At 42.0% G+C, this 26109-nt stretch overlaps 1 protein-coding gene across 4 annotated transcripts in view; it reads left to right on the top strand.

Annotated features, from left to right (window-relative positions):
- The window catches only part of Armh3 (armadillo like helical domain containing 3), a 179015-nt gene that overhangs the window by 53279 nt on the left and 99627 nt on the right, over positions 1–26109 (top strand). For all 4 annotated transcript variants that reach the window (XM_090346028.1, XM_090346029.1, XM_090346030.1 and 1 more), the window contains 5 exons: positions 707–808; positions 10512–10570; positions 12234–12299; positions 13827–13896; positions 15375–15435. In XM_090346028.1, the coding sequence (XP_090202154.1) occupies positions 707–808; positions 10512–10570; positions 12234–12299; positions 13827–13896; positions 15375–15435 (358 nt within the window). The remainder of the gene's footprint in view (positions 1–706; positions 809–10511; positions 10571–12233; positions 12300–13826; positions 13897–15374; positions 15436–26109) is intronic.

The following is a 26109-nucleotide window of genomic DNA, read 5'->3' on the forward strand; positions in this document are numbered from 1 at the left end:
TTGAATGTAGCTTGTTTTTTTTCTCCTAGTCCTGGGGCTTGAACGCAGGGCCTGAACGCTGTTCTTGGGCCTTCTCAAGGGTAGTGCTCTACCACTTGAGCCACAACACTACTTCTGGCTTTTTCTAAGTATGTTGTACCGAGGAATTGAGTGTATACTAGGCAAGCACTATCACTAGGCCAAACTCCCAACCCCTTGAGTGTAGTTTTGCCCTAACTTTTCCCCCCTTTATCTTAGGTTCTTCCAGTGTAAAGACTTCTCAAAAATTGAGCAAGATTTCTCCTTATTAGGAAGGAGTCTTCATTTATTTTAAGTAAGAGACTCATCAAAGCAAGGTTCATTTATATTCAATACAGATCTTTGCATAAAATAAAATTGCAGTGCTTTTACCAGGGCCCTGAACTCTCTTGGATTACTTAGAGCTGGAAGTGGAAATCAGTATACTTTTCTTAGGATGTTGGGAGAAAAGCACTTTCTGGAGGCTGGCCACAGTTGTGTGAGGTTGGTAGGCTTAATTTCAGCGAATAGTAAGGGTTCTAGAGGCCTCAGAAGAATAGATAAAAGTTTTAAGATAAGTACTTGGTCTCCCTCTGTTGTGACAAAAACATGCTTAGTCATTTTCTTGCCTGCTGGCAAATTGGCTGTGGGTAGAAGTGTTAGATGGAATATGTTATGGTCTAAGTGCATTTTATCTGTTCTATTCTAGTTATAAGTTCTGTGGAACTCCCACTGGATGCAGATGTACAGACCAGTAATCTACTGATAACCTTCTTAAAGTATAGCTCAATTGTCATGCAGGACACTAAAGGTAAGGCATACTACTTTGGGAATATGGGAAGTAGGAGGTATGTCATGTAGCTAAAGACAAAAAGGAGCATTTTGGGGGAACAGTACTGGGGTTTTGGAGTTGGCCTTGTGCTTGCTAGGTACCTGCTCTCCCACATATATACCATTTTTGTTTTCATTATCTTTTTTTGTGTGTGTGGGTCATGGGGCTTGAATTTGGCCTGGGCACTGTCCCTGAGCTCTTCAGCTCAAGGCTATTGTCCTACCCGTGAGCCAAGCCTCACTTCCCGTTTTCTAGGAGTTAACTGGGGATAAGAGTCTCAAGTTCTTTTGTGCCTGGGCTGGTTTTGAACCTTGATCCTCAGATCTCAGCCTCCTGAGTAGCTAGGATTACAGGCATGAGCCACCAGGCCGGTATTTCATTATCTTTTTTTTTTTTTTTTGCCAGTCCTGGTCATAAGCTCAGGGCCTGAGCACTGTCCTTGGATTTTTCTCAAGACTAGAGCTCTACCACTTGTGCCTCAGCACCACTTCCAACTTTTTCTAAGTATGTGGCACCAAGGAATCAAACCCAGGTCTTCGTGCATGCTAGGAAAGCACTCTACCACTAGGCCAAACTCCCAGCCCCTTCATTATCTTTTTTTTTTTTTTTTGCCAGTCCTGGGCTTGAGCTCAGGGCTTGAGCACTGTCCTTGGGTTTCTCAAGGCTAGAGTTCTACCACTTGAGCCTCAGCACCACTTCCGGCTTTTTTCTATGTATGTGGTACCAAGGAATCGAACCCGGGTCTTCGTGCATGCCAGCCAAACACTTTAACCACTAGGCCAAACTCCTGGCCCCCTTCATTATCTTTTATATAGAATTCTTGGATTTTTGCCAGGGTCAGTCCTAGAACACAAATACTCTTGAGTACCTAGGATTATAGGCATGTACCATCATGCTAATGTGTGTGTGTATGTACACACACACACACACACACACACACACACACGTCATGGGACTTGAACTCAGGGCCTGTGCTCTATCCCTGAGGTTTTTCACTCAAGGCTAGCGCTCTACCATTTTGAGCCATAGCTCCACTTTGGATTTCTTGTTGGTTAATTGGAGATAAGAGTTTCATGAAATTTTCTGCCTAGGCTGGCTTTAAGCCGTGATCCTCAGATCTCAGCTTCCTGAGTAACTAGATTTTAGGCTTGTACCACTGGTACCCAGCTGCACTGTTAATATTTTGAAGTGTTGGCAGATGAACCATTGGAACCTGCTGTGTAAGGTGATGGTCCTGGTTTCTAAAAAAACTGACTTCTCACTGCTAAGTAGAAATTATATGGTACTGGAGAAGTCTGAAGTTGGAGGGAAATGTTCAGAAGTATAACAGAGGCAGGCACTGGTGGGTCACTCCTGTAATCCGAGATACTCAGGAGGCTGAGATCTGAGGATTATGATTCAAAGCCAGCTTGCACAGGAAAGCAGTACATGAGATTCTTCTTTTCAACTAACCACCAAAAAGCTAACAGTGGAGCTGTAGTCCAAGTAGTAGAGCCACAGCCTTGAGGGAAAAGCTAAGGGATAACATCTATTCCCTGAGTTTAAGCCCTAGTTCTGGCACACATACACACATACAAAATGAACAGGGGAAAAAATTGATCTCTACAAAACCTACCAACTTGTGTTAACAAATCTTGGTAAGTAGATGCAGAATCTGATGTGTGGGAGTGTATGTGTGGGATCAGCATTCTTCAGGGAATTCCCTTTTGAGAATAAGAACTGAAAGCATCATCTTGTGGTGAGAATTAGAGGACTGTTAGGCATAGTACAGTAGGAAGAGGTGAGATACAGAGGACTTAACACTTAAAATAGAAGTGTTAGTACTCATCCTAGAAATTCAGGATGGAAGTAGGAGAGAATTGTGTTACACACCCACACCTGCCCTGACAAGGTCTTAGGCTGGCCTTACAGGCCTCCTGTTAAGTCTTCTAAGTTGCAGGAATTACCAATAAGTACTCCCATGGTGCCCAGCTGTGTCTTGGATAAGTTTTCGGTTTTTCCTGTCTGATTTCTCATTCTTCCTCTATTTATGATTTTATTGTGACCTTTTAAAATTTTTATTGCTATTATAAAGGTAATGTTCAGAGAGGTTAGACTTATATAAGTCAGGTAATGACTAAATTTATTTTCTTTTTCTTTTTTCCAGTCCTGAGGCTTGAACTCAGCTGAGCACTTCTTTTGCTCAAGGCTATCCAAGTTTTTTTTTTTCCCCCCTCCTTTTATGGATTTATGTAAGGATTCACCTTTTTTCTTTTTCTTTTTTGTAAGGGGATAGTACTTGGGTTTGAACTCTGGCCTTGGTGCCTTGCTAGTTGAGCACTCAACTGCTGAGCCATACTTCCAGGCCCTTTCCTCCTTTTTTTTTTTTGCCAGTTCTGGGGCTTGAACTCAGGGCCCGGGCACTGTCCTTGGACACTTTTTGCTCAAGGCTAGCACTTACCACTTGAGCTACAGCACTACTTCGAGCTTTTTCTGTGTATGTGGTACCAAGGAATCGAACCTAGGACTTCATGCATGCTAGGCAAGCACTCTACCACTAGGCCATGCTCCTGATTCGAATTGTCATTATTTTTAAATGTACAGTTCAGTGGCATTAAGAAGATTCATGTTGTTTTGCAACCATCACAACTATCCTGCTCTAGAACTCTTTCTCTTTCTATAAAACTAAAATTATATACCCACTAAATAATAACATTCAATACCCCTCTTGATCCCCCTGGTCCCTGACAACCACCATTCTGCTTTCTGGCTATATGAATTTGAATGCTCTAGACATTGCATATAAATAACATCCCAATTTTTTTTTCCACAAAAAACAAGCAGTCTTTATTGCAGTATTACAAAACACTTTCCATTTTGGCAATTTTTTACAACGCACTTAGCTTCAAAGGTTGGGAAGGAAAAAGTTGGAAACTAAAAAGGGAAATTTCAACAGACATTCCTAAAGAAAAACCACCCCAGCCCCCCCACCCAATAAGAATCCAAATGTCATTTAATTTCACTACTCAAGAAGAGGCCACGAGTAAAGCAGCAGACCAAACTCTGGCAATTTCACTATGAGTCATGTCAGAGACAAATTCAAAACAGTCATCAGTATGGTCGGTTGCGCTGATCGTTTCTGTAGTCATTCCTTCCTCCCATTTTGCCTCCATAGCCACCTCAGTCTCCTCCGTAGCCTCCGCCTCGATCTCCTCCATAACCTCCACCTCCTCCACTACCACCTCGGTCTCCTCCGTAGCCTCCTCTTTCTCCACTGTAGCCGCCTCCTTTGTCCCCACCATAGCCACCCCCACTTCTGTCTCCACCATAACCACCTCCACTTCTATCTGCACCATAGCCACCACCACCACTTCTGTCTCTACCATAGCCCCCTCGTTCTCCACCTCTTCCCCCACGACCTCTATAGCCCCTTTCTCCACTGTAGCCTCTCCCCCAGAAATCTCCTGAAGGACAAGAATCTTCTGGTCTAGGTTCGTTGCACTGGTTGCAGGAATTTCTTTGAGCAAAGTTCATATTTCCACATGACAGATTAGGACAAACCCAGTCTCCATTTTTGGGGTCTCCGCCTCTTCCCTGAAAGCCTCCACGACCTCTATATACCCCACGACCTCGACGTCCACCTCCACTCCCACCACCTCTCATAAATTCGGGTCTTCTGGTGGCAAATGACACTTTAATGATGTTGCCATGGAATTCTTTTCCATCAAACCAGTCAATGGCTGCCTTAGCTGAAGGGGGGTCATCCCAATTTATTTTTTTTATGGTGTACTGGAGCCCATTTAGCTTGCTTGCTCCACTCTTTTACTAGTTGAGGTAGGCATCCACCCTTGCATTTTGCTGGTCATTTTGGAGATGGAGTCTCATATGTTTTTTTTCTGCCCAGTCTGTCTTCAAACAGCCATATGCAGAATCTTAGTCTTCTGAGTAGCTAGGATTATTTAGCAGTTGAGCATCTTTTCTTTCCATTTCTTTTCTTTCCTTTCTTTTCCCTCCCTCCCTCCCTTTAGCTCTCCCTCCTTCCGTCCCTCCCTCTTTCCCTTTCCTCTCTCTCTCTTTCCTTCCTCTCTCTCTCTTTCCTTCCTCTTTCTCTCTCTTTCTTTCCTTTCCTTTCCTCCTTTCCTTTCCTTTCCTTTCCTTTCCTTTCCTTTCCTTTCCTTTCCTTTCCTTTCCTTTCCTTTCCTTTCCTCCTTTTCCTTTTCCTTTTCCCGTCCCCTTCCCCTTCCCTTTCCCTTTCCGGAATTGAACCCAGGGCTTTGTGGATGCTGGGCAAGCACTCTACTTCTAGGCCAAACTCCTGGTCCCTGGGCATGTTTTCTTTTAAGTTTTATTTGTAAGACTCATAAAACTGTTTTAGGAATTTACAATCTATAAATGATGTTTGTTTCTTAAATTATGGTCTGAACAAACTTCAGATTACTGGGCATGAACAAGTCAATTCTTGGAGGTGTCCCTGTGGCTCAGTAGCCTTGAGCTGAAGAACTCAGAGACAACACTCAGGCCCAGAATTCAAATCCCACAACCAACAACAACAACAAAAACAAGTCAGTTTTTGGCTGGGAGTTTGGTCTTGTGGTAGGGTGCGTGCCTCCCATGCCCAAAGACCCAGGTTCAATTCCTTGGTACCACATACATAGCCAGAAGTGGTGCTGTGGTTCAAGTGCTAGAGCTGTAGCCTTGAGAAAGCCCAAGGACAATGCTAGGCCCTGAGTTCAAGCCCCAAGATGGCAAAAAAAAAGAGTTCTGTATGACATAGTGGCTCATATTAGTGGCTTATCTAATCCAAGCTACCTAGGAAGTAGAGGATTGAGGTTTGAGGAAAGTCCATGCCAGAAGTTACTGATGGGCTGAGAAGGTGGCTTTAGTGGTAGAGTGCATTCCTAGCATACATGTAGCCATGTGTTTGATCCCTCAGTATCAAATAAACAGAAAAGGTTAGAAGTGGCACTGTGGCTCAAGTGGAAAAGTGGTAGCCTAGAGCAAAAGAAGCTTAGGGCAGTGCTCAGGTCCTGAGTTCAAGCCCCAGGACTAGTTAAAAAAAAAGTTATTGAGACCCTGTCTGAATTCTTAGACATGTAGGAGCCCATAGGTAGAAGTTTTGGAAGTCTGAGGCTAGCCCCTGCACAAAAATGTGAGATCTTATATTAAAAATAACTAATGAGGGGCCGGGAGTTTGGCCTAGTGGTTAAAGTTCTTGCCTGGCATGCACGAAGACCCAGGTTCGATTCCTTGATACCACATACATAGAAAAAAGCCGGAAGTGTTGCTGAGGCTCAAGTGGTAGAGCTCTAGCCTTGAAAAAGTCCAAGGACAGTGCTCAAGCCCTGAGCTCAAGCCCAGGACTGGCAATAAATAAATAAATAAATAAATAAATAATGTAAGGACCTGGAGTTTGGACTGGTGGTAGAGTGCTTGCCTAGCATGCATGAAGACCTGGGTTTGATTCCTCAATACCATAAATAGAAAAAGCTGGGAGTGGTGTTGTGGCTCAAGTGGTAGGTTTTTTGCCTTGAGAAAGCCCAAGGACAGTGCTCAGGCCCTGAGTTAAAGCCCCAAGACTGGCCAAAAAAAAAAAAAAATAGAATGTCACTTGATTTTAGCCAGGTGTAGTGGCTCATGCCTGTAATCCTAGCTACTCAGGAGGCTGAGTAGCCAGGCACTAGAGTCCTTGAGACTCTTAGCTCCAATTAACCACTAGAAACAGGAAGTGGGGCTGAGGCTCAAGGGGTATAGCAGTAGCCTTGAGCTGAATAGCCCAGGGACAGCACCCAGGCCCAGAGTTCAAGCCTCATGACCAACAAAAAACAAAAAACGAACAAACAAAAAAACTAATGTAAAAAGAGATGGGAGGGGCCGGGAGTTTGGCCTAGTGGTAGAGTGCTTGCCTAGCATGCACAAAGACCTGGGTTCAATTCCTCGGTACCCCACATACATAGCAAAAAGCCAGAAGTGGTGCTGAGGCTCAGGTGGTAGAGCTCTAGCCTTGAGAAAGCCCAAGGACAGTGCTCAAGCCCTGAGCCCAAGCCCAGGACTGGCAAAAAAAAAAAAAAGAGATGGGAGTGTGGTGTGGCTCAAGAATTAGAGCACTTGTGTAGCAAACACATGGCCCCTGTTAAAACTTTAGTACTGGCTGGGAGTTTGACCTAGTGGTAGAGTGTTTGCCTAGCATGCATGAAGACCCAGGTTCGATTCCTCGGTACCACATACATTAAAAAAAAAAAAAAAAAACCAGGACTGTTGCTGTTGCTCAAGTGGTAGAGCTCTAGGTCCAGGACTGGTGCACGCACGTGCGCGCGCACACACACACGCACACGAGCACGCGCACGCGCACGCACGCACATTCTAGTACTAGCAAAGAGGTGGGGGAGCAGCCAACTCCATTGTAGAAAAAAAATTGTTTGTGCAAACTCAAAAATGGAACAAGGTAACTTAAGGGGGTAAGTGGGGTTGAGGAAAGGTGTGTGTGTGTGTGTGTGTGATACAAAGGGTGAGATTGATCAAGATGCATTGCACTCATAAACTGATACTGAATTGTGCAATTAGTTAAATATAATTTAAAAAATTGTTAAAGTAGAATTGTTTTCTTTCCTTTATGTGGTGGTACTGAGGTTTATATTCAGACATACTGCATTAGCTCCTGGAAATTTCTGCCTTTGCAAACTTAGATTTTTTCTTCTTCTCTTGTCTTGTAAATGTGCACTTTCAAGAGAGAATGTTACACCTAGGATTTAGTGGGAGGCAAATATTCCGTGTCCCAGACTCCTAACATAGACTAGTCAGTCCACTGGGAGTTACTGAGGTAGCTCAACCTTAGACTTAGCAGGTAAAATCTGGCAGGCAAGGGTAACAAGACTCTGTGTGTCAGCATTTCCTGAGGCTATTCCTTCTTTATGGAAATGGGTAAACTCTTCCTTTCTCTAGAAATATTGTAGCAACCATAGAAAAAAGAAATTGCATGGATGTGACCCAGAAAAAAAATGAACTTTTAGCTTTGCTTCATAGAAGACAGTGAATTGAGGCCCTTGAAACTCATTTTTAGCTCTTGTGCTTATATAAGATTCTTTGCTCTGGTCACTTCATCATCCATAGAGTTGAATGCAAAAGACCAACTTAGCCCTGTGAACTCAGACAAGGTTTGTTTTTTGCCAGAAGTCACCCTAAATACAGCAAAGACCAAGGTTAGGTATGATGAAGAATTATTTTCAGACATGCCACTGTGGCTTCCCTGGCCCACCAGCTCTGTGTGCATACATGCTCTTGCGCTCTCTCGCTCTCTCGCGCTCTCTCGCTCTCTCGCTCTCTCGCTCTCTCTCTCTCTCTCTCTCTCTCCCTCTCTCTCTCTCTCTCTCTCTCTCTCTCTCTCTCTCTCTCTCTCTCTCTCTCTCTCTCTCTCTCTCTCTCTCTCTCTCTCTTGATCAGTCACGGGGCTTGAACTCTGGGCTGGGGCACTGTCCCTGAGCTCTTCAGCTCAAGGCTACTTTTCTACCCCCTTAGACCGCGGTGCCACTTCCAGTTTTCTAGTGGTTAATTGGAGATTAGAGTTTCACAGACTTCAGTGCCCCTGCTGGCTTTGAACCTCAATCCTCATATCTCAGACTCCTGAGTAGGTAGGATTACAGGAGTGAGCCATGGTGCCCAGCTTCTGTTCTTCTCTTCAGTCTCTGATCTACTGCACCAAGCCATACCTACCAGAATCACATCATTATTATTATAGCTTTTTTTCATATATTTTTAATTGTAATAATAGAAGGGTTACATTATATTTGCAAGATAGAAGGTACATTAATTCACATACATTGATACCTTTTCTCATGTATAGCTTTTTTTTTTTTTTTTTTGGCCAGTCCTGGGGCTTGAACTCAGGGCCTGAGAACACTGTCCTGGGGCTCTACCACTTGAGCCACAGCACCACTACCAGCTTTTTTCATGTATGTTGTACCAAGGAATTAAACCTGGACCTACATGCATGCTACCACTAGGCCAAACTCCTGGTCTTTATTGTTGTTTTAAGCTGTATTTTTATTGTCTTTAGTTGTACAAGGGGTTATAATTCAACATGTCAGTTTTGGAGTATATATACCAGGTGAGTGCTCTTACCACTGAACTGTACCCAAGCCATCCACCTTCCTTGTTAGTAATTGGAATATAAATTCTAGGTGATCAAGACATTTGTTTCTGATGTCTAGCAAGTGCTTAGCACATAGTATTCATTTGCCAAATGGGTATCATTTAGGAAAAAAAATGATCAAGAATTTACATGTGCTAGGTGTGGTGGTGCATACCTACTTGTGAGGCTGAGGCAGGAAGTTAGGGAGTTTAGGACAGCCAGGGCAACGTAGTGAGACCCTGTGTCTACTTGATCCTAGTCAAAAGGCTGATAAGCAATGGGACCCTGTCTCAAAATGAGAATTAGAGATTCAGCACTATGGCTCACACTTGTAATCCCAGCTACTTGAGAGGCAGAAAAAGAATTCATTTGAGGCTAGCTTTCAAACTAATTCTTTGGTAGATCACAGCTTGAGGAAAAAGAATAACAACAACAAAAAGACCTATCTGAAAAATAACTAGAGCTATAAAAGGTTTAAAGCATGGTTAAAGTGGTAGAGGGCCAACCCAGTATGAGAGCTGAGTTCAAACTCCAGTACCAAATAAATAAATAAGTGAATGAATGAATGAATGAATGGTGATAGGGCTCACTGGTGGAGTGTTTGTCTGGCATACAGAAGTATTTTTGTTTATTCCCTAGTTCCAAAACCAACCAAAATGAACAAATAAAACCCTATAACAGCAGATTTTCCATCTTTTAGGTCATAAATAATTAGAACAGCGCAGGGAGAAGTATGTAATCTTGGTCTCCAGTTAATTTCTTTCTAATTTTATTGCCAGTTTGGTATGAGCAGTCCTGAAACTATTCTAGAGTTTGTGGTGGTGAGTATAGATGTGATGCTCCTAGCTGGTAGATGAGAAGTAGAAAAAGGATAGACTTCAGTGGGCACAGTGGTTCACGCCTGTAATCCTAGCTACTCAGGAGACTGAGATCTGGGGATCGTGGTTTAAAGCCAGACCAGACACTGAAGTCTGTTGAAATCTGTAAGACTCTTATCTCCAATCAATCACTAGAAAACCAGAAGTGATGCTGTGGCTTAAAGGGTGGGGAGGTAGCCTTGAGCTGAAGAGCTGAGGAACAATGCCCAGGCTCAGAGTTCAAGCCCTACAACTGACCAAAAAAAAAAAAAAAGATTGACTTCACTATTCGGAAGCAAAGGCCCATGACAATAGAAACCATTAGAAGAGTTAAATGGCTCTCAGGCAGATGTTTAACTGATTTTGAGGACAATTTAAAAAAACATCTTTTGGGGGAATTTTTTTGCCTAGGAAGATAGCAAAAAATACTGTAGTAGTGTCTTCATTTTCATTTATAAATTTTGTGGGGTAAGTGTGAATGTTTGTTTTTATGATATGGTTTATTTGTTCTTAGAAACAGAATCTCACTATGTAGTTCAGGTCAGCCTGGAACTGGAAGTAGTTGAGGCTGGAATCATATTTAATGATCATCCTACCCCAGTTTCCCGACTGGGAGTAGTAGCATTATAGGGGTTCACTATTATGACCCACTATGGTATACACCTTTATTTTCTATTGGTACTTTTTTGCTGATGTATAGAGTTTATTTTTTTCTTTACAGATGAACACAGGCTTCACAGTGGCAAGCTCTGTCTCATTATCCTTACATGTATTGCAGAGGTAGGTCTCACCAGTCTTCTGGTACTAGCTAATCTCTTACAGAGTCTTATCGTCTTGTCCATTCCCTTCTATTTTATTACTTTTAGGTCCTAAAGTCTGTGAGAGAAACTTAACCCTCTTTGTACAGTTTTAGTTCTTCTGTAATACAAACTCTGTTAGCAGGAGCTTTTGTGACCTTCAGTATTGTGTTCTCATTGTCTGGCACAAGTACAGGTCCAATCAGCATTTACTAGATAACAAAAATGAATTATGATATGATAGTGATAAAATAACTGCTGTAGTTGAGAACATGAAAGATTCTGGCTCTTGAAAGTAGTTTTAAACAAGAGACTTAAAAATCTTTGGAAAAAGTCTTTTCCTCTTGTAACTGCTCCTGTGGGGAAAAAACAACAACAACAAAAAAAACCAGAGCTCAGGTTTACTGGTAGGGGACAAATTTTTAGCCAAGAATAAGTGCTGAGGGTAAAAAGAAAGCTGCTTTAGTTTTATGAGAAGGTACTATGGGCTGGAGCAATTAGATTCAAACTTACCCTGAATCTTATTGGCATATAAGTATGGTAGAAGTGGAGACTGTTTAGAACTAAATTTATAGCTTCAGCCTCCTCTTTCAGTATTCTTAACTCTTTTTCTTTCTTAAAAAATTTTAAAAAGTTAAAGTGGTCTCTGTGGAATAACAATCTCTTATACTTCCTTCCCCCTTTTATGTTCTCTCTGGGAAGGTGACCTCATTTCCACAAGGCTAAGGGCAGCTGGTTTTAGAAGAGCTGCTTATTAGCAACGGGACTGATGTAATTGCTTTTCAAAAATCTTTCTAAGAAAATCTTTGAAGGAGTTGTTTCTCACAAATTGTAACAGTTCCTAGTAATTGGAGACTGTAGGCATGTCAGATATTCAGAAAGGTTTTATAGGGCTACCCATTATATTCATGGTGAGAAGGTTTTTATTTTCCAACATTCTTCAGCAACGCCAGAGACAGACAGGGTCTTGCTTCTTCTATGCTGCCTATGTAGCTGTTTTCTCTTGCTGTGCTGAGCTCATTTCTAGCAGAGCACAGATCTTTCTTTTTATTTCTAGAGTCTCATGTGGAGCCCATACATGGATCCTTCAGCTCCTATGAAAACCTTCAAGCTGTTAAAAACACAGCTGACTCCTTGGGCAGATGGAAAGAAGAAAGCAGGAAAACAGATTCCTCTCAGCATTAGTGTCAAGTCCCTAGGTTTTAATTTTTTTTTTTTTTTTGGTCAGTCTTGGGGATTAAACTCAGGACATGAGCACTGTTCTTGGGCTTTCTAAAGGCTAAAGCTCTACCACTTGAGCCACAGCACCACTTCTTGCTTTTTCTATGTATGTGGTACCAAGGAATTGACCCTGGGTCTTCCTGCATGCTAGGCAAGCAGTCTACCGCTAGTCCACACTCCCGGTCTGACTTTTAATGTTTTTGTTTTTAAGTGACATAGACATTTTTGACAAGTTAATAATCTATTAGGAAATTGTGCCCAAATAAAATTACTTTCCTTAAGTAAGGTTTGACATAGAGATCCTGCAGTTAATTTTATTAGCTTTCTAATTGAAAATACAAAAATATGTGGGAAGTATGATAGATTACAAATTGAGTTTCTTATCCATAATTCTCCTTATTTTTTCCTTTGTGTTTTGTTCTTAGGATCAGTATGCCAATGCATTTTTACATGATGATAACATGAATTTTCGAGTAAACTTACATAGAATGGTAGGTATGACTTTTGATTTGTTGTTTTCTCCTTAGAGAATCTTGTTTTTGTTTGTTTGTTTTGCCAGTCCTGGGGCTTGAACTCAGGGCCTAAGGATTGTCCCTGAGCTTTTTTGCTCAAGGCTAGCACCCTACCACTTGAGCTACTGCACCACTTCTGGCTTTTCCTGTGTGATACTGAGGAATTGAGTGTAGTATTTCATGCTTTATAGCCAATTTCCCAAGCTCTGTTCTTGTTTTTGCTTTTGCTTTTTCTGTGTGTGTTGGAAAAGCTGGGATGAAATTGGGAGAACAAATGCAAATGGGAGATTGTGCCAAAAGGATTAATGCATGACTGCTGTTCAACAGACCCATGCCTAGCCCTGGTTATTTTTTGTGTGTCTAAGAAAAGTTAGAAAAGTCCACATTATGGTCATTATAGTAATATTGGAATTCATCACTAAAGTAAATTTCAACTAAGAGATGGGTCTAAGCTTTTTTTTTTTTTGCTAGTCTTGGGCTTAAACTTAGGGCCTTGGCACTGTCCCTGGATGCTTTTTGCTCAAGCCTAGCGCTCTGCCACCTGAGCCATATTGCCACTTCTGGCTTTTTCTGTGTCTGTGGTACCAAGGAATAGAACCCAGGATTTTGTGCTTGCTAGGCAAGCACTCTACCAGTAGGCTATGCCTAGCCAGGTCTAAGCCTTATTTTCAGAGTATTTTTTCTTGACCAAAATGAGGTGGTACTTTGATTTATTCATCTGAGAGGTGGGTAAATAGAATATGGAAGATCAGGTAATACCTTAAAATACAGTAAAGTTTAAGTTTGAAACTTAACTTCGGTATTTTGCAGCTACTACTATTTCTGTCTGTTGTTTTTCTAATTATTTTAGATAGTTTTTTTTTTTTTTTTTTGGTCAGTTTTGGGGCTTGAACTTAGGGCCTAAGCACTGTCCTTGGTCCTTCTCAAGGTTAGAGCTCTAGCACTTGAGCCACAGTACCACTTTCGACTTTTTCTATGTATGTGGTACTAATGAATCAAACCCCGGTCTTCTTACGTTCTAGGCAAGCACTCTACTGCTAGGCCAAACTCCTGGCCCCTCTTAATTACTTTAATGTCAAAGAAAAAAATCCAGTGTATCTTGCTTTTGTTAATTATTTCACTTCAAGGTTGTGATTTAACTCAATGGTAGAGTGGCTGCCTAGAATATTACAGTCTCAGTTTAATCTCCAGCACCAAAGGGGCAGAAAGTTACTTTATGGTATAGATAGAATGAAAGAAATTTTCCATCAGCTCTCCTGTTGTAGTTTGTATCAGTGCACTATGGGTTATTGCCTTACTGTGAATTATATTTTTATCACAGGCCTTTGCATTGCTAACTTAGAAGAATTAACATGTCTTGTCTTCCCTCCTTACCCTAACCATTAGAAAAAAGGAAAGAAAAGGTAGCATCTCTATAGTAATGTTTTTATTTGCATGAGAAACATGATGAGCCATTGCCTCTCAGTTTTTATGTCTGCTAATTTCCTTTTTGGTGTTTATATGAAGCCTATGAGACACAGGAAGAAGGCAGCAGATAAGAACCTTCCCTGCCGTCCTTTAGTGTGTGCAGTACTGGGTGAGTATCTTCAAAACTGACATTTTTCTGAGGCAGTGGTAGGTTTTCATGGTTAAGATTCTGGTTAATGTGCTTCTTCTTTAGAAAGGTTACTGTTTATGTTTCTTCCTTGGCCTAAGGAACCATGATTATTGTATTTGGCAAAACTAACAAAATGAATATAGAGTGCTCAATAAAAAGGTAGTATTCAAAGAATAATATTTCCAGAGGCACAGATGAGTATGATGAAACTTGATACATGATTTGAATTTGTTAAATACCTTATTCTTAATTGACATTTCAATGTTGTATCTTATTTCTTGGTCCAAATTGGTATATCAGGTGATCGGCAATACAGAACTTGAATGAAGCTGAGATGGGGCTAACAAAGCTGGCAGGCAGGGACTGTATTTTGAATACTATGTCTGTTTAGAACTCAACATTTCCATTAGAATTAGCTGGAACTCTTAATCCCATTTTCACTTGGATATTCAACCCTAGTCCCCAAGTATACTTGATTTTAAAAACAGTAATTAAGACTGTATAATAAACCTCTATTGACTCAAAGCCCTGTGGACCATTTCAATCAGTATCTGTCAAACAGCATGATAGTGAAATGGGATAGATTGACATAGCTTTTATAGCTGGGTCTCTGGTTACATGGGTGTGATCCATAATTTCTTTTCTGCTTGTCTCATTGCTCTAGTCTCAGAATATGATTTCCCTCTGGCATTATACATTAGTGCATTACTGGTATGAAATACTTGTACAATGAAATTTCTCTTATATCTGGTTATTGGCAGGTCTTATGGAAGTAGGAGAGTTAAGTACTTATTAATTTCCAAGTGGCAAGTGGTGAAAAGTGTAGCAAGAAATATTTTATAAGGCCAGGTACTGGTGGCTCATATCTGTAATCCTAGCTATTCAAAAAGTTAAGATCTGAGGATTAGGATTGGAAGCCAGACTGGGCAGGAAAGGCCCTGAGACGCTCATCTCCAATTACCACCTAAAAACTGGATTTGGAGCTCAGAGTGGTAGAGTGTTCGCCTTGAGCAAAAAATAAAAAGTGAAAGAAATTCAGGGATAGTGCCCAGGCCTTGAATTCAAACCCCAGACCAACAACGAAAACAGTATTGTGCACAAAGTAAGTGCTTGTTTAATACAGGTATATGTAGTCAGCCCAGTACAAAGTGTACAGTTTTTTTTTGTTTGTTTGTTTGTTTTTGCCAGTCCTGGGCTTAAGCTCAGGGCCTGAGCACTGTCCTTGGATTTTTCTCAAGGCTAGAGCTCTACCACTTGAGCCTCAGCACCACTTCTGGCTTTTTCTAGGTATGTGGTACCAAGGAATCGAACCTGGGTCTTCATGCATGCTAGGCAAGCACTCTACCACTAGGCCAAACTCCTGGCCCAAAGTGTACAGTTTTAAGAAACGTTTTTTTCCCCCCAAATCAAAGGCAAAGAATGAATTTCATTCTAATGTCTTTCCTTTCTCTTTCTAGACCTGATGGTGGAGTTTATTGTAACACACATGATGAAAGAGTTTCCTATGGATCTCTATGTGTAAGTACCATGATTTGTTACTGTTTAGTATGTGAAAATGTATTTTGAAGAATCAAGTAATAGAAAAATTTTAATTTGTATATACTTTATTTCAAGAAAAACTTTTTGTTTGCCAGTCCTGGGGCTTGAACTCAGGGCCTGAGCACTGTCCTTGGGCTTTTTCAAGACTAGAGATCTTCCACTTGAGCCACAGCACCACTTCTAGCTTTATCTATGTATGTAATACCAAGGAATCAAATCCAGGTCTTTGTGCATGCTAGGCAAACACTCTTACCACTCGGCCAAACTCCTGTCCAAGAAAAACATCTTTGTATCTGAAGAAGGGAACATTTTGTATATCTGTTCTAAAGTTTGACTTTTGGGCATATATTTGTTATTCTCTCCCCCTCCCCCCACCTTTTTCTTCTTTTTTGTGCCAGCACTGGGGCTTGAACTCAAGGTCCGGGTGCTATCTCCAATTAACCTCTAGAAAATGGGAAGTGGGGCTTGACTCAAGGATAGGGCAGTAGCCTTGAGCTGAAGAGCTCAGGGACAGCTGAGTTCAAACCCCATGAACCACAAAGAGAGAGGGAGAGAGAGAAAGAGAGAGACAGAGACAGAGACAGAGACAGAGACAGAGAACTTATGGTACATTCTTAGCTGGCAATTTTCCTGATAGCCTAGATAGAGCCGTGCTAACTAAGCAAATTATGTCTCCAGTATCTTGGCTGGAAGATTTCTGCTTTCTAAGGAGATCTGGTTTTTCATTGCAATTCTTTACAATGAAAGCAATTAGAATCAAATCATATTTTTATAAAAAATTAGTCTTTTAACAGACAAGAGTGGTATTGGGTCAAAGGACAGAGGTAGATGAATGAAGGGGGAAAAGGGAGGAGAATGCAATAAAGAATTCATTGTATATGCCACAAAATTAAGAAAACTAGCCAGGTGCGGTGGCTCACACCAGTAATCCTGGCTACTCAGGAGGCTGAGATCTGAGGATCAAGGTTCAAAGCCAGACTGGGCACAAAAGGACCTGAGACTCTTATCTCCATTTAACTTCTAGAAAAGGGGAAGTAGGGCTTGGCTTAAGGGTAGGGCAGTAGCCTTGAACTGAAGATGTCAGGGACAGCGCCCAGGCAGAGTTCAAGCCCTATGACCCACCCCCCCCCCCCCCGAAAAAGTAAGAAAGCTGGGCGCAACTGACTCACACCTGTAATCCTAGCTACTTAGAGGCTGAGAGCTGAGGATCGCAGTTTAGAACCATCCGGGGCATAAAAGTCTGTGAGACTCTAATTTCTGATTAACCACCAGAAAATAGAAAGTGGCCCTGTGGCTCAAGTGGTAGAGTGTTAGCCTTAAGTTGAAGAGCTCAGGGACAGCACCAAGGCACAGAGTTATGCCCCATGACTGACCAAAAAAAGAAAGAAAGAAAATAGGGGCCGGGAGTTTGGTCTAGTGGTTAAAGTGCTTGCCTAGCATGCATGAAGACCCAGGTTCGATTCCTCGGTACCACATACATAGAAAAAAGCCAGAAGTGGTGCTGAGGCTCAAGTGGTAGAGCTCTAGCCTTGAGAAAGTCCAAGGACAGTGCTCAGGCCCTGAGCTCAAGCCCAGGACTGGCAAAAAAAAAAAGAAAAGAAAAGAAAAGAAAATAAGGAAAGGAGGGGCCAGGAGTGTGGCTTAGTGGTAGAGTGCTTGCCTAGCATGCATGAAGACCCGAGTTCAATTCTTTGGTACCATGTACATAGAGAAAAAGCTGGAAGTGGTGCTGAGGTAGAGCTCTAGCCTTGTGAAAGCCCAAGGACAGTGCTCAGGCCATAAGTTCAAGGCCCAGGACTAGTAAAAAAAATAAATAAGTAAAAATAAATGAAATAAAAATATATGTTAAATCTGACAAAAGAATTGGTGCCTCCACTCTTTGGGCAAGAAAGCATTTTGGTTCACAGAAAGCTTGCTAGGTGTATTATTCCAGTGTCAGGCCTGAGATTTAGGGAGATATAATGGACTTACATGAGTGGACTTCTACGTTTTCCTGATTGGTTATAATCTATATTATATAGACTATATAGTCTTTACTTTCTAGATTTAGAAAAATAGTGTAAATTTTAGTTTTGGATAAGTAGATTAAAGTTTTCTGAGGGTTTTTTTTTTTTGATGTTTAGAAGTAAATCTGATCCTTATTTTTGGTTGAAAGATCAATGAAACATATGAATTTTCTGGTTATTTTAAATGGATCCTCAGAACCTCAGTTCTTTAGGAATTATGTTTTATTGTCAACTTTACTATTACCTTATGTTGTAGGTTTAAAAATGTTGTGGGCTGGGAGTTTGGCCTAGTGGTAGAGTGCTTGTTCTCTACCACTAGGTAGAGAGGATAGCCTCAAACTCATGATCCTTCTGCCTTAGTCTCCTGAATGCTAACATTAAAAGCGTGTACCACTATCCCTGGCTTATAGTCAAAGTGTTAGTTGAGGATTTAGGCATCTTAAGAATCTTAAAAGCCGTGCTGGTGGCTCACGCCTATAATCCTAGCTACTCAGGAGGCTGAGATCTGAGGATCAAGGTTCAACTCCAGCCTGGGCACAAAAGACCTGAGACTCTTACCTCCAATTAACCTCCAGAAAATGGAAGTGGGGCTTGGCTCAAGGCTAGGACGGTAGCCTTGAGCTGAAGAGCTCAGGAACAGTGTCCAGGACCTGGGGTAGGGTGGTAGCCTTGAGCTGAAGCGCTCAAGGACAGCGCCCATGCCAAGTTCAAGCTCCATGACCCGCCAAAAAAAAAAAAATCCAGCCTGCATATGAAAGTCTGTGACTCTTATCTCCAAAAAAGCACCTGAAAACCAGAAATGGAACTGTGTCTCAGAGTGGTAGCAATAACCTTTAGCTGGAGAGCTCAGGGACAGTGCCTGGGCCCAGTGTTCAAGCCTCCCCCCCCCCCACCAACAACAAAAAGAAACAAAAACAAAAACCCAATTCAAGTTGTGTCCTAATGGAGAATGTTAGATTGTGAGGGCTCCACCCTCCATGAATGTATCAGTGCTGATTATAAAAGGACTAGAACTAGAGCTAGTCAGTTCAGTCACTTGTGCCTTCCCTTTATTCTCACATCACCGTCTTCTTTCTATTGTATGTGCATGTGTATCTTGAGTGCCCACATGCTCTTGGTCTTTCTACCTTCCACTATAGGGTGATGCATAGAAGACCCTTGATAGATGCTAGTTCCTTGATTTTGGGCTTCCCAAATTCTAGAGCTGTGAGAAACAAATTCTTCCTTTAAATCTTTTTAGTCAGTGGTATTTTTTTTTCTGGGTCATGGGGCTTGAACTCTGGGCCTAGGGTCTTTCCTTGAGCTCTTTAGCTCAAGGCCACTGCCCTATCCCTTGAGCCACAGCCCCACTTCCCCTTTGCTAGTGATTAAAAATTGGAGATACGAATTTTTAAGTGTTTAATGCCCATGCTGGCTTTGAACTTCATCCTCACATCTCAGCCTCTTGAGTAGCTAGGATTATAGGCGTGAGCCACTGCTCCCAGCCTAGTCAGGGGTATTCTATGTGGAAAAACAAAACAGGCTGAGACAAAGGGTGTTAAGTACCAAGAGGTTAGGATTGTCGGGGCCATATTGGATACTGGTACCACAGTTGGTACCAGTTGGTTGAATAACCAAGATTCTAATTCATTTCTGTCCTACTTCAGAAATTGTACTCCTCATACTTTGGTAATAAACAACAAAGGGAAGATTTTGTATAGAGTATGTTGATGGAACATCAGACAAGATATTGAGAAGGATGTGTCTGACCTGTCATGAAGAAGCCTTGGCGTTTTCTGTATAAAAAAGTGGTGGCAAGGCTCGGTGCGATAGCTCACACCTATAATCCTAGCTATTCAGGAGGCTGAGATCTGAGGATCATGGTTCAAAGCTAGTCTGGGCACCAAAGTCAGTGAGACTCTTATCTCCAGTTAATCACCAGAAAACTGGAAGTGGGGAATGTTGTAGTCTTGAACTGTAGAACTTGGGGACAATGCCCAGGCCCAGAGGTAGGGCAGTAGCCATGAGCTGAAGAGCTTAGGGACTGCATCCAGGCCCAGAGTTCAAGCCCCATGTCCCCGTTGTCACACACACACACACACACACACACACACACACACACACACACACACAAAGTGGGGGCAGGGGGCCGTGAGTTGGACCTAGTGGTATAGTGTTTGCTTAGCTTAGCATGCACTAAGACCAGGGTTTGATTCCTTGGTACCACATATACAGAAAAGGCTGGAAATGGTGCTGTGACTCATGTGTTAGAGCCCTAGCCTTGAGAAAGTCCAAGGACAATGCTCAGGCCCTGAGTTCAAGCCCCAGAACTGGCAAAAATTAAAAAAAAAAAAAAGTGGTGGAATTGGCTGGGAATGTGGCTTAGTGGTAGAGTCCTTGCCTAGCATGCATGAAACCCTGGTTTGATTCCCCAGTACTGCATAAACAGAAAAGTGGCTCAGTAGCTAAAGTGGCAGAGCACTAGCCTTGAGCAAAAAGAGTGCAGGAACAGCTCCCAGGCCATGAGTTCAAACTCCATGACTGACAAAAAGGAAAAAAAAAAATCTTGGGTAGTTAGAACATAGGTTATATGGAGGGAGGGTCAGAGTAGAAAAATTGATGAGGACTATGTGGATACTAGGAAACACTTGAAGGTAGGATAAAATGATAATAATGTGTATTAAAAACTATATAAGTAAAATACCTATCTGTTCACGCAACCCTCACATTTCTAACCAGTGATCCTGGCTTATGGTAAATGTACTGTACTCTTCCTCCCTTTCCCCTATTTCTTCATCCTCCAAGTTTTTGTATTGCTTTGCTTTCTGAGGTGCTTTTTTTCCACCTGTTCCACTTGAATATGCTGTAGTTAGAGATGGAGAATATAATGAGGCATCAAAATTGACAGAGGCTAGGCAGAAGGTCTCATCCTCCAATTAAATTTGCTTTATTTATTACATTTCATGGGCATGTTTCCAGATCTTCCTTCCCCAACTTCCCAGCTCCCCTTTCAGTATTTGGTCTTTGGAGCATCAAGTCCTTTTTAGGTGAACTTATCTGCTCCCAGCTGGGCATCAGGCCAGGTTCCTGCTCTCACTACTCATTATGTTCAGCTTTTCAGTACTATACAGTGTAATGAGAAATGAATTTCTCAAAATGAATTAACAAAATGAATTTCTACCATTGCAGGTAAGTATATAATTCTCCTGGTGAAATATAAAGAAATATGCAGTGTGGAAAGACTGCTCAGAACCAGAATGTGGGTCAGAAAAAAAAATTGAATCTATATATGAATGATATGGGTAAAGCAATGATGAAGGATGCTGCTTATTAAAAAAAATAAAAAGAAAAAGCAAGGAAATCTTGTTTAAAACAGTTACAAGTAAGCAGGGTGCGGTGGCTCTCTCCTGTAATCTTAGCTACTCAGGAGGCTGAGATCTGAGGATCAAGGTTCAAAGCCAGCCCAGGCACAAAAGGACCCGAGTTAACCTCCAGTTAACCTCCAGTTAACCTCAAGAAAAGGGGAAGTGGGGCTTGGCTCAAGGGTAGGGTGATAGCCTTGAGCTGAAGAGCTTCGGGACAGCGCCCAGGCCAAGTTCAACCCTCATAATCCCCCTCTCCCCCCTCCCACACACAAGAGAGCAGTTAGAAGTAATCAATTAATTTCCACTCTAGATATACTCTTTGATTCTTGCTTCCATACCTATTGCTGCCACAAGATTTGTGTTAAAGGAGAAATGGTCTGTGGATGGAAGAAACTCTTCTTAAATTTGCTCTTACAGGAAACATGGACACTTCTTTTTTCTTTCCCTCCTTCCCTCCCTTCCTTTCTGTCATGGGTCTTGAACTTAGAATCTGGACACTCTCCTTGAGCTTCTTTTGCTTAAGGCTAGCACTCTACCACTTCAGCCACTGAGCCACTTCTGGCATTTTCTATCTATGTGGTACTAAGGAACTGAACCCAGAACTTCATGCATGCTAGGCAAGCACTCTACTACTAAGCCCAGCCCATATTTTGTTTTGACGCATGGTCTCACTATCTAGACCAGGTTGCCCTGAATTTATCATTTTTCTCCTTTGCCTCCTGAGAGATTACATGCTTAGTTTAAGAAGCCTATTAAGTCAGATAGTCCAAAACTTTTGGGTAGGAAATAGAAAATAAGTACAGATTATTGAAATCAGAGCCCTAATCAAGAAGATTAAGAGGGCCTGTGTAAAGATATTTTAGGCGAAATCTAGATGGTCTAATGAAGAAATAGTAAATCACTTCATTCATTAAAAAAAGAAATGCCTTGCTGGGTGCCAGTGGCTCACAGAACAAGTTGAAAATAAAGTACTAGGAACTAGAGATAAAGTAGAGATTTATTAAACTGAAAAAACCATTTTATACACACAGACACACACACAACCTGTACACACACATACATAACCTCATATAACGTAACATATATATGGGTAAAATGATTACATTTACTGCTTCTTGGGACTTTCCCTCCCTCCCTCCCTCCCTCCCTCCCTCCCTCCCTCCATTCTTTCCTTCCTTCTGCTTGAACTCGGGATCTGACCTTTTGTGTTGGTTTACAGGAGCTAAGAGTCAGTCTCTTCCTGGCAGCTTTGAATTGTGATTCTCTGTTTTTAGCCTCCTTAGTAGGTAGGATCACAGGAGTGGGCCACTGGCACCCAGCCTAATTGAATTTTTTTTTTGGGGGGGGGATGTTGAGCTCTTCATTTACAGGTTTCTGTTTGTCAGTTGTCATGGGGCTTGAACTCAAGACCTGGGCGATGTCCTTGAGTCCTTTTGCTCACAACTGACACTCTACCACTTTGAACTCTGGGCCTGGGTGCTGTCCCTGAGCTCTTCAGCTCAAAGCTAGTGCTTTACCACTTGAGCCACAGCACCACTTCCTCACAGGCATTTTTCTGCCTAGGCTGGCTTTGAATTATGATCCTCAGACCTCAGCCTCCTGATAGCTTAGGATCACAGGCATGAACCACTGGTGCCTAGCTCTTTATTGAATTTCATTTTCATATCTTACCTTGTCTTCTTTATTCAGGTGTTGATGTAAATTATTCAGTTTGTATTCTCCTTTAATTCATTAACTGCTTATATATCACTTCCTTAATTTATTTGATCATTCGTCCTCATTTTTTTTTTTTTTTTTTGTGGGTCACGGGCCCAGATGAACTAGGCCTGGGTGCTATCCCTGAGCCCTTCAGCTCAAGACCACCGCCCTACCCTGGTCTTGGGCATTTCCCCTGAGCTCTTTAGCTCAAGGCTTCTACCCTACCCTTTTCTACAGTTTATTTGGAGAGAAGAGTCAGTCTTAGGTCCTTTTGTGCCCGGGCTGGCTTTGAATCTTGATCCTCAGATCTCAGCCTCCCGAGTAGCTAGGATTACAGGTGTAAACCACCGCGTCTAGCCCTCATTTGTTTTTGAAATAATATACATGAAATCATATAATATATGGCATTCTGTGACTATCCTCTTTTAGTTAGCATGTTTTTAGAGATGATCTGTGTCGCTGTTTTTGTTGTTTTTCGTCTGAGTGTTATCTTATTATATGGATGTGATACAGATTTCTTCTAGTGTTCCTGGTGGGCAGTGCTCATTCAAGTCACAGCCTTTCTGGCTCAGTCCCCAGTGGACATCTCTAGGGATGCCTGCTAGTGATACAATTCAGCTGTTGACAATGCCTGATGGCTTTGGTACTCAGCAGCAGGCAACACCTACTAATACTGAGCTCAGCAGCAGACAAGGCCTGCTAGGGGTGCAGCTCAACAGCAGGCAGTGTTGTAGTTTCACACTCCTGCCATTGCCTTCTTGGGTTCTTGTCCCAGGAATTCAAAGAGTGAAGTCCACAGTTAATGAAGGGTAAGTTCAAAGAACTTTATTTTATTTTTTTTTGCCAGTCCTGGGCTTGAGCTCAGGGCCTGAGCACTATCCTTGGACTTTCTCAAGGCTAGAGCTCTACCCCTTGAGCCTCAGCACAACTTCTGGCTTTTTTCTATGTATGTGGTACCAAGGAATCGAACCCAGGTCTTCATGCGTGCTAGGCAAGCACTTTAACCACTAGGCCAAACTCCCGGCCCTCAAAGAACTTTATTTAGTGACTTTGTGTGTGTGTATGCACACACTGACCTTGGAGCTTAAACTGAGGACCTGGGTGGGCACTGTCTTTAAGCTTTTGTGCAGAAGAGAAATATCTTGGTCAAAGGCCTTTGCTACTCTGTTACCAGGTGGTTGAGTCCAGAGGGTGTGTGTGTGTGTGTGTGTGTGTGTGTGTGTGTGTTTAATACCTGGAGATGTGTGTGTGTGTGTGTGTGTGTGTGTTTAATACCTGGAGATGTGTGTGTGTGTGTGTTTAATACCTGGAGAAATATCTTGGTCAAAGGCCTTTGCTACTCTGTTACCAGGTGGTGGAAGAGAAATGTCTTGTGGTCAAAGGCCTTTGCTACTCTGTTACCAGGTGGTTGAGTGTGTGTGTGTGTGTGTGTGTGTGTGTGTGTGTGTGTGTGTGTGTGTGTGTGTGTTTAATACCCTGGTCTGTGCTGTAATTGGTTATCCTTGTTATTTAGTTACTTAGGTGTTACTAAGTATTTGGAAGGTGATCTTTTTTTTTATTGGTTGTATCCTGATTGGTTGTTATTTCAAGTGAAGGTTTTTCTATTATGAGAAGGCTCTTGGAACTTCAGCAATTAAAAGAAGCTAAGGAAAGATTGAGGCAGGATGTCTGTAGTGTTTCCTCCTTGAAACTTCTTTTGAATTAGTGCTATCTCTTCTATGTCTGTTTTCCACTTGCCAGGTCAAGATGCTGTCCAGGGGCTGTGGGTCCTTATTAATCTACCCTTTCAAATGCACTGCATCAATTATAAATCATCAGCTGATAGACATTTAGATTGTTTATACCTTTTGATTGTATGATTCATGATACTGCATAATATGTACAGAATTTGTTGTTGTGTTTTGAGACTTTCACGGTGTAGCACAAACTGGCTTCTTACCTACCTAGTGTTGAGATTCCACGTGTGCACCATCCTATATACTTATACAAGTTTTTGTTTTGTTTTGGTTGTGGGACTTGAACGCAGGGCTGGGGAGCTGGGCTTGAGCTTTTTTACTCAAGGCTAGAGCTCTACCACTAAAAGCCACAGCACCATTACTCATTTTCTGGTAGTTAATTGAAGATAGGAGTCTCACAGACTTTCTTGCCCTTCCAGGCTGGCTTTAAGCAGTGATCTTCAAATCTTAGCCTTCTGAGTATGTAGGATTACAGATGTAAGCCAGCACATGCCTGGTTTTGTACAAGTTTTTTTTTTTTTTTTTTTTTTTTTTTTTGCCAGTCCTAGGCCTTATACTCAGGGCCTGGACACTGTCCTTGGACTTTCTAAAGGCTAGAGCTCTACCACTTGAGCCACAGCACCACTTCTGGCTTTTTTCTATGTATATGGTACCGAGGAATTGAACCCAGTTCTTCGTGCATGCTAAGCAAGCACTCTACCACTAGGCCACAATTCCACCCCATCTCCTAACAATTCTTATGTAAAATTACAAGTTCATTTTAGTTTCCCTACCTGTAGTTTTTAACAATCACCTAATAGAAGGAGGATGGTAGTAGTACTTATGCCTTCTTTTCTTCTCTATTAAAAAACAGTAAGTTGGGGCCAGGAGCATAGCCTAGTAGTACAGTGCTTACCTAGCATGAAAAAAGCCCTGGATTTTATTCCTCAGTACCACATACACAGAAAAAGCCAGAAGTGGTGCTGTGGCTCTCAAGTGGAAGAGCACTAGCCTTGAGAAAGCCCAAAAACAGTGCCCAGGCCCTGCTGAGTTCAAGCACCAGGATTGGCCAAAAAAAAAAAAAAAAAAAAGCCAATCTAACTACTCACAGTTATTGCATAATCAGAAAAAGCCAAAATTGGCACTGTGGCTCAAGTGGTATTGTGTTAGACTTGAGCAAAAGAAGCTTAGGGACAGGGTTCTGGCCCTGAGTTGAAGCTCCAAGACTGGCCAAAAACTGAATTGTTAGGGGATGCAATTCATTCTAAAACATGTGTAGTGACTGACTCTGATCTCTCAGCATGGAACATTCTTTCCATGGTGCTTTGCAACTATCTCTCTCTCTCTCTCTCTCTCTCTCTCTCTCTCTCTCTCTCTCTCTCTCTCTCTCTCTCTCTCTCTCTCTCTCTCTCTCTCTCTCTGTCAGTGTGGGATCAGTGTGGGACTTGAACTCTGAGCCTGGGTGCTATCCCTGAGCTCTTCAGCTCAAGGCTACCACCCTACCCCTTGACTCATAGCACCACTTCTGGTTTTCTGATGATTATTTGGAGATAAGAGTCTCATGGACTTTTTAGTGCCCAGGCTGGCTTTGAACTGCATTCCTCTGATATCAGCTTCCTGAGTAGCTAGGATTATAGACGTGAGCCACCTTGCCCAACGCAACTTTTCTTTATGCAATGCTGCGTCATCATCATCATCATCATCATCATCATTAAATTTACCACTTTGAGCCACAGCACACTTCTAGTTTTCTGGTGGTTAATAGGAGATAGAGATTTCATAGACTTTTCTGTCTTAGCTGGCTTTAAACTACAGTCCTTAGATCTCAGCCTCCTGAGTAGCTAGGATCACAGGAATAATCCACTAGTACTGGCTTGATTTCGTTTTTAA

This window comes from Megascapheus bottae, chromosome 15, assembly GCF_031878675.1.
Source record: "Megascapheus bottae isolate mThoBot1 chromosome 15, mThoBot2.hap1, whole genome shotgun sequence".
Classification (NCBI taxonomy): Eukaryota; Metazoa; Chordata; class Mammalia; order Rodentia; family Geomyidae; genus Megascapheus; species Megascapheus bottae.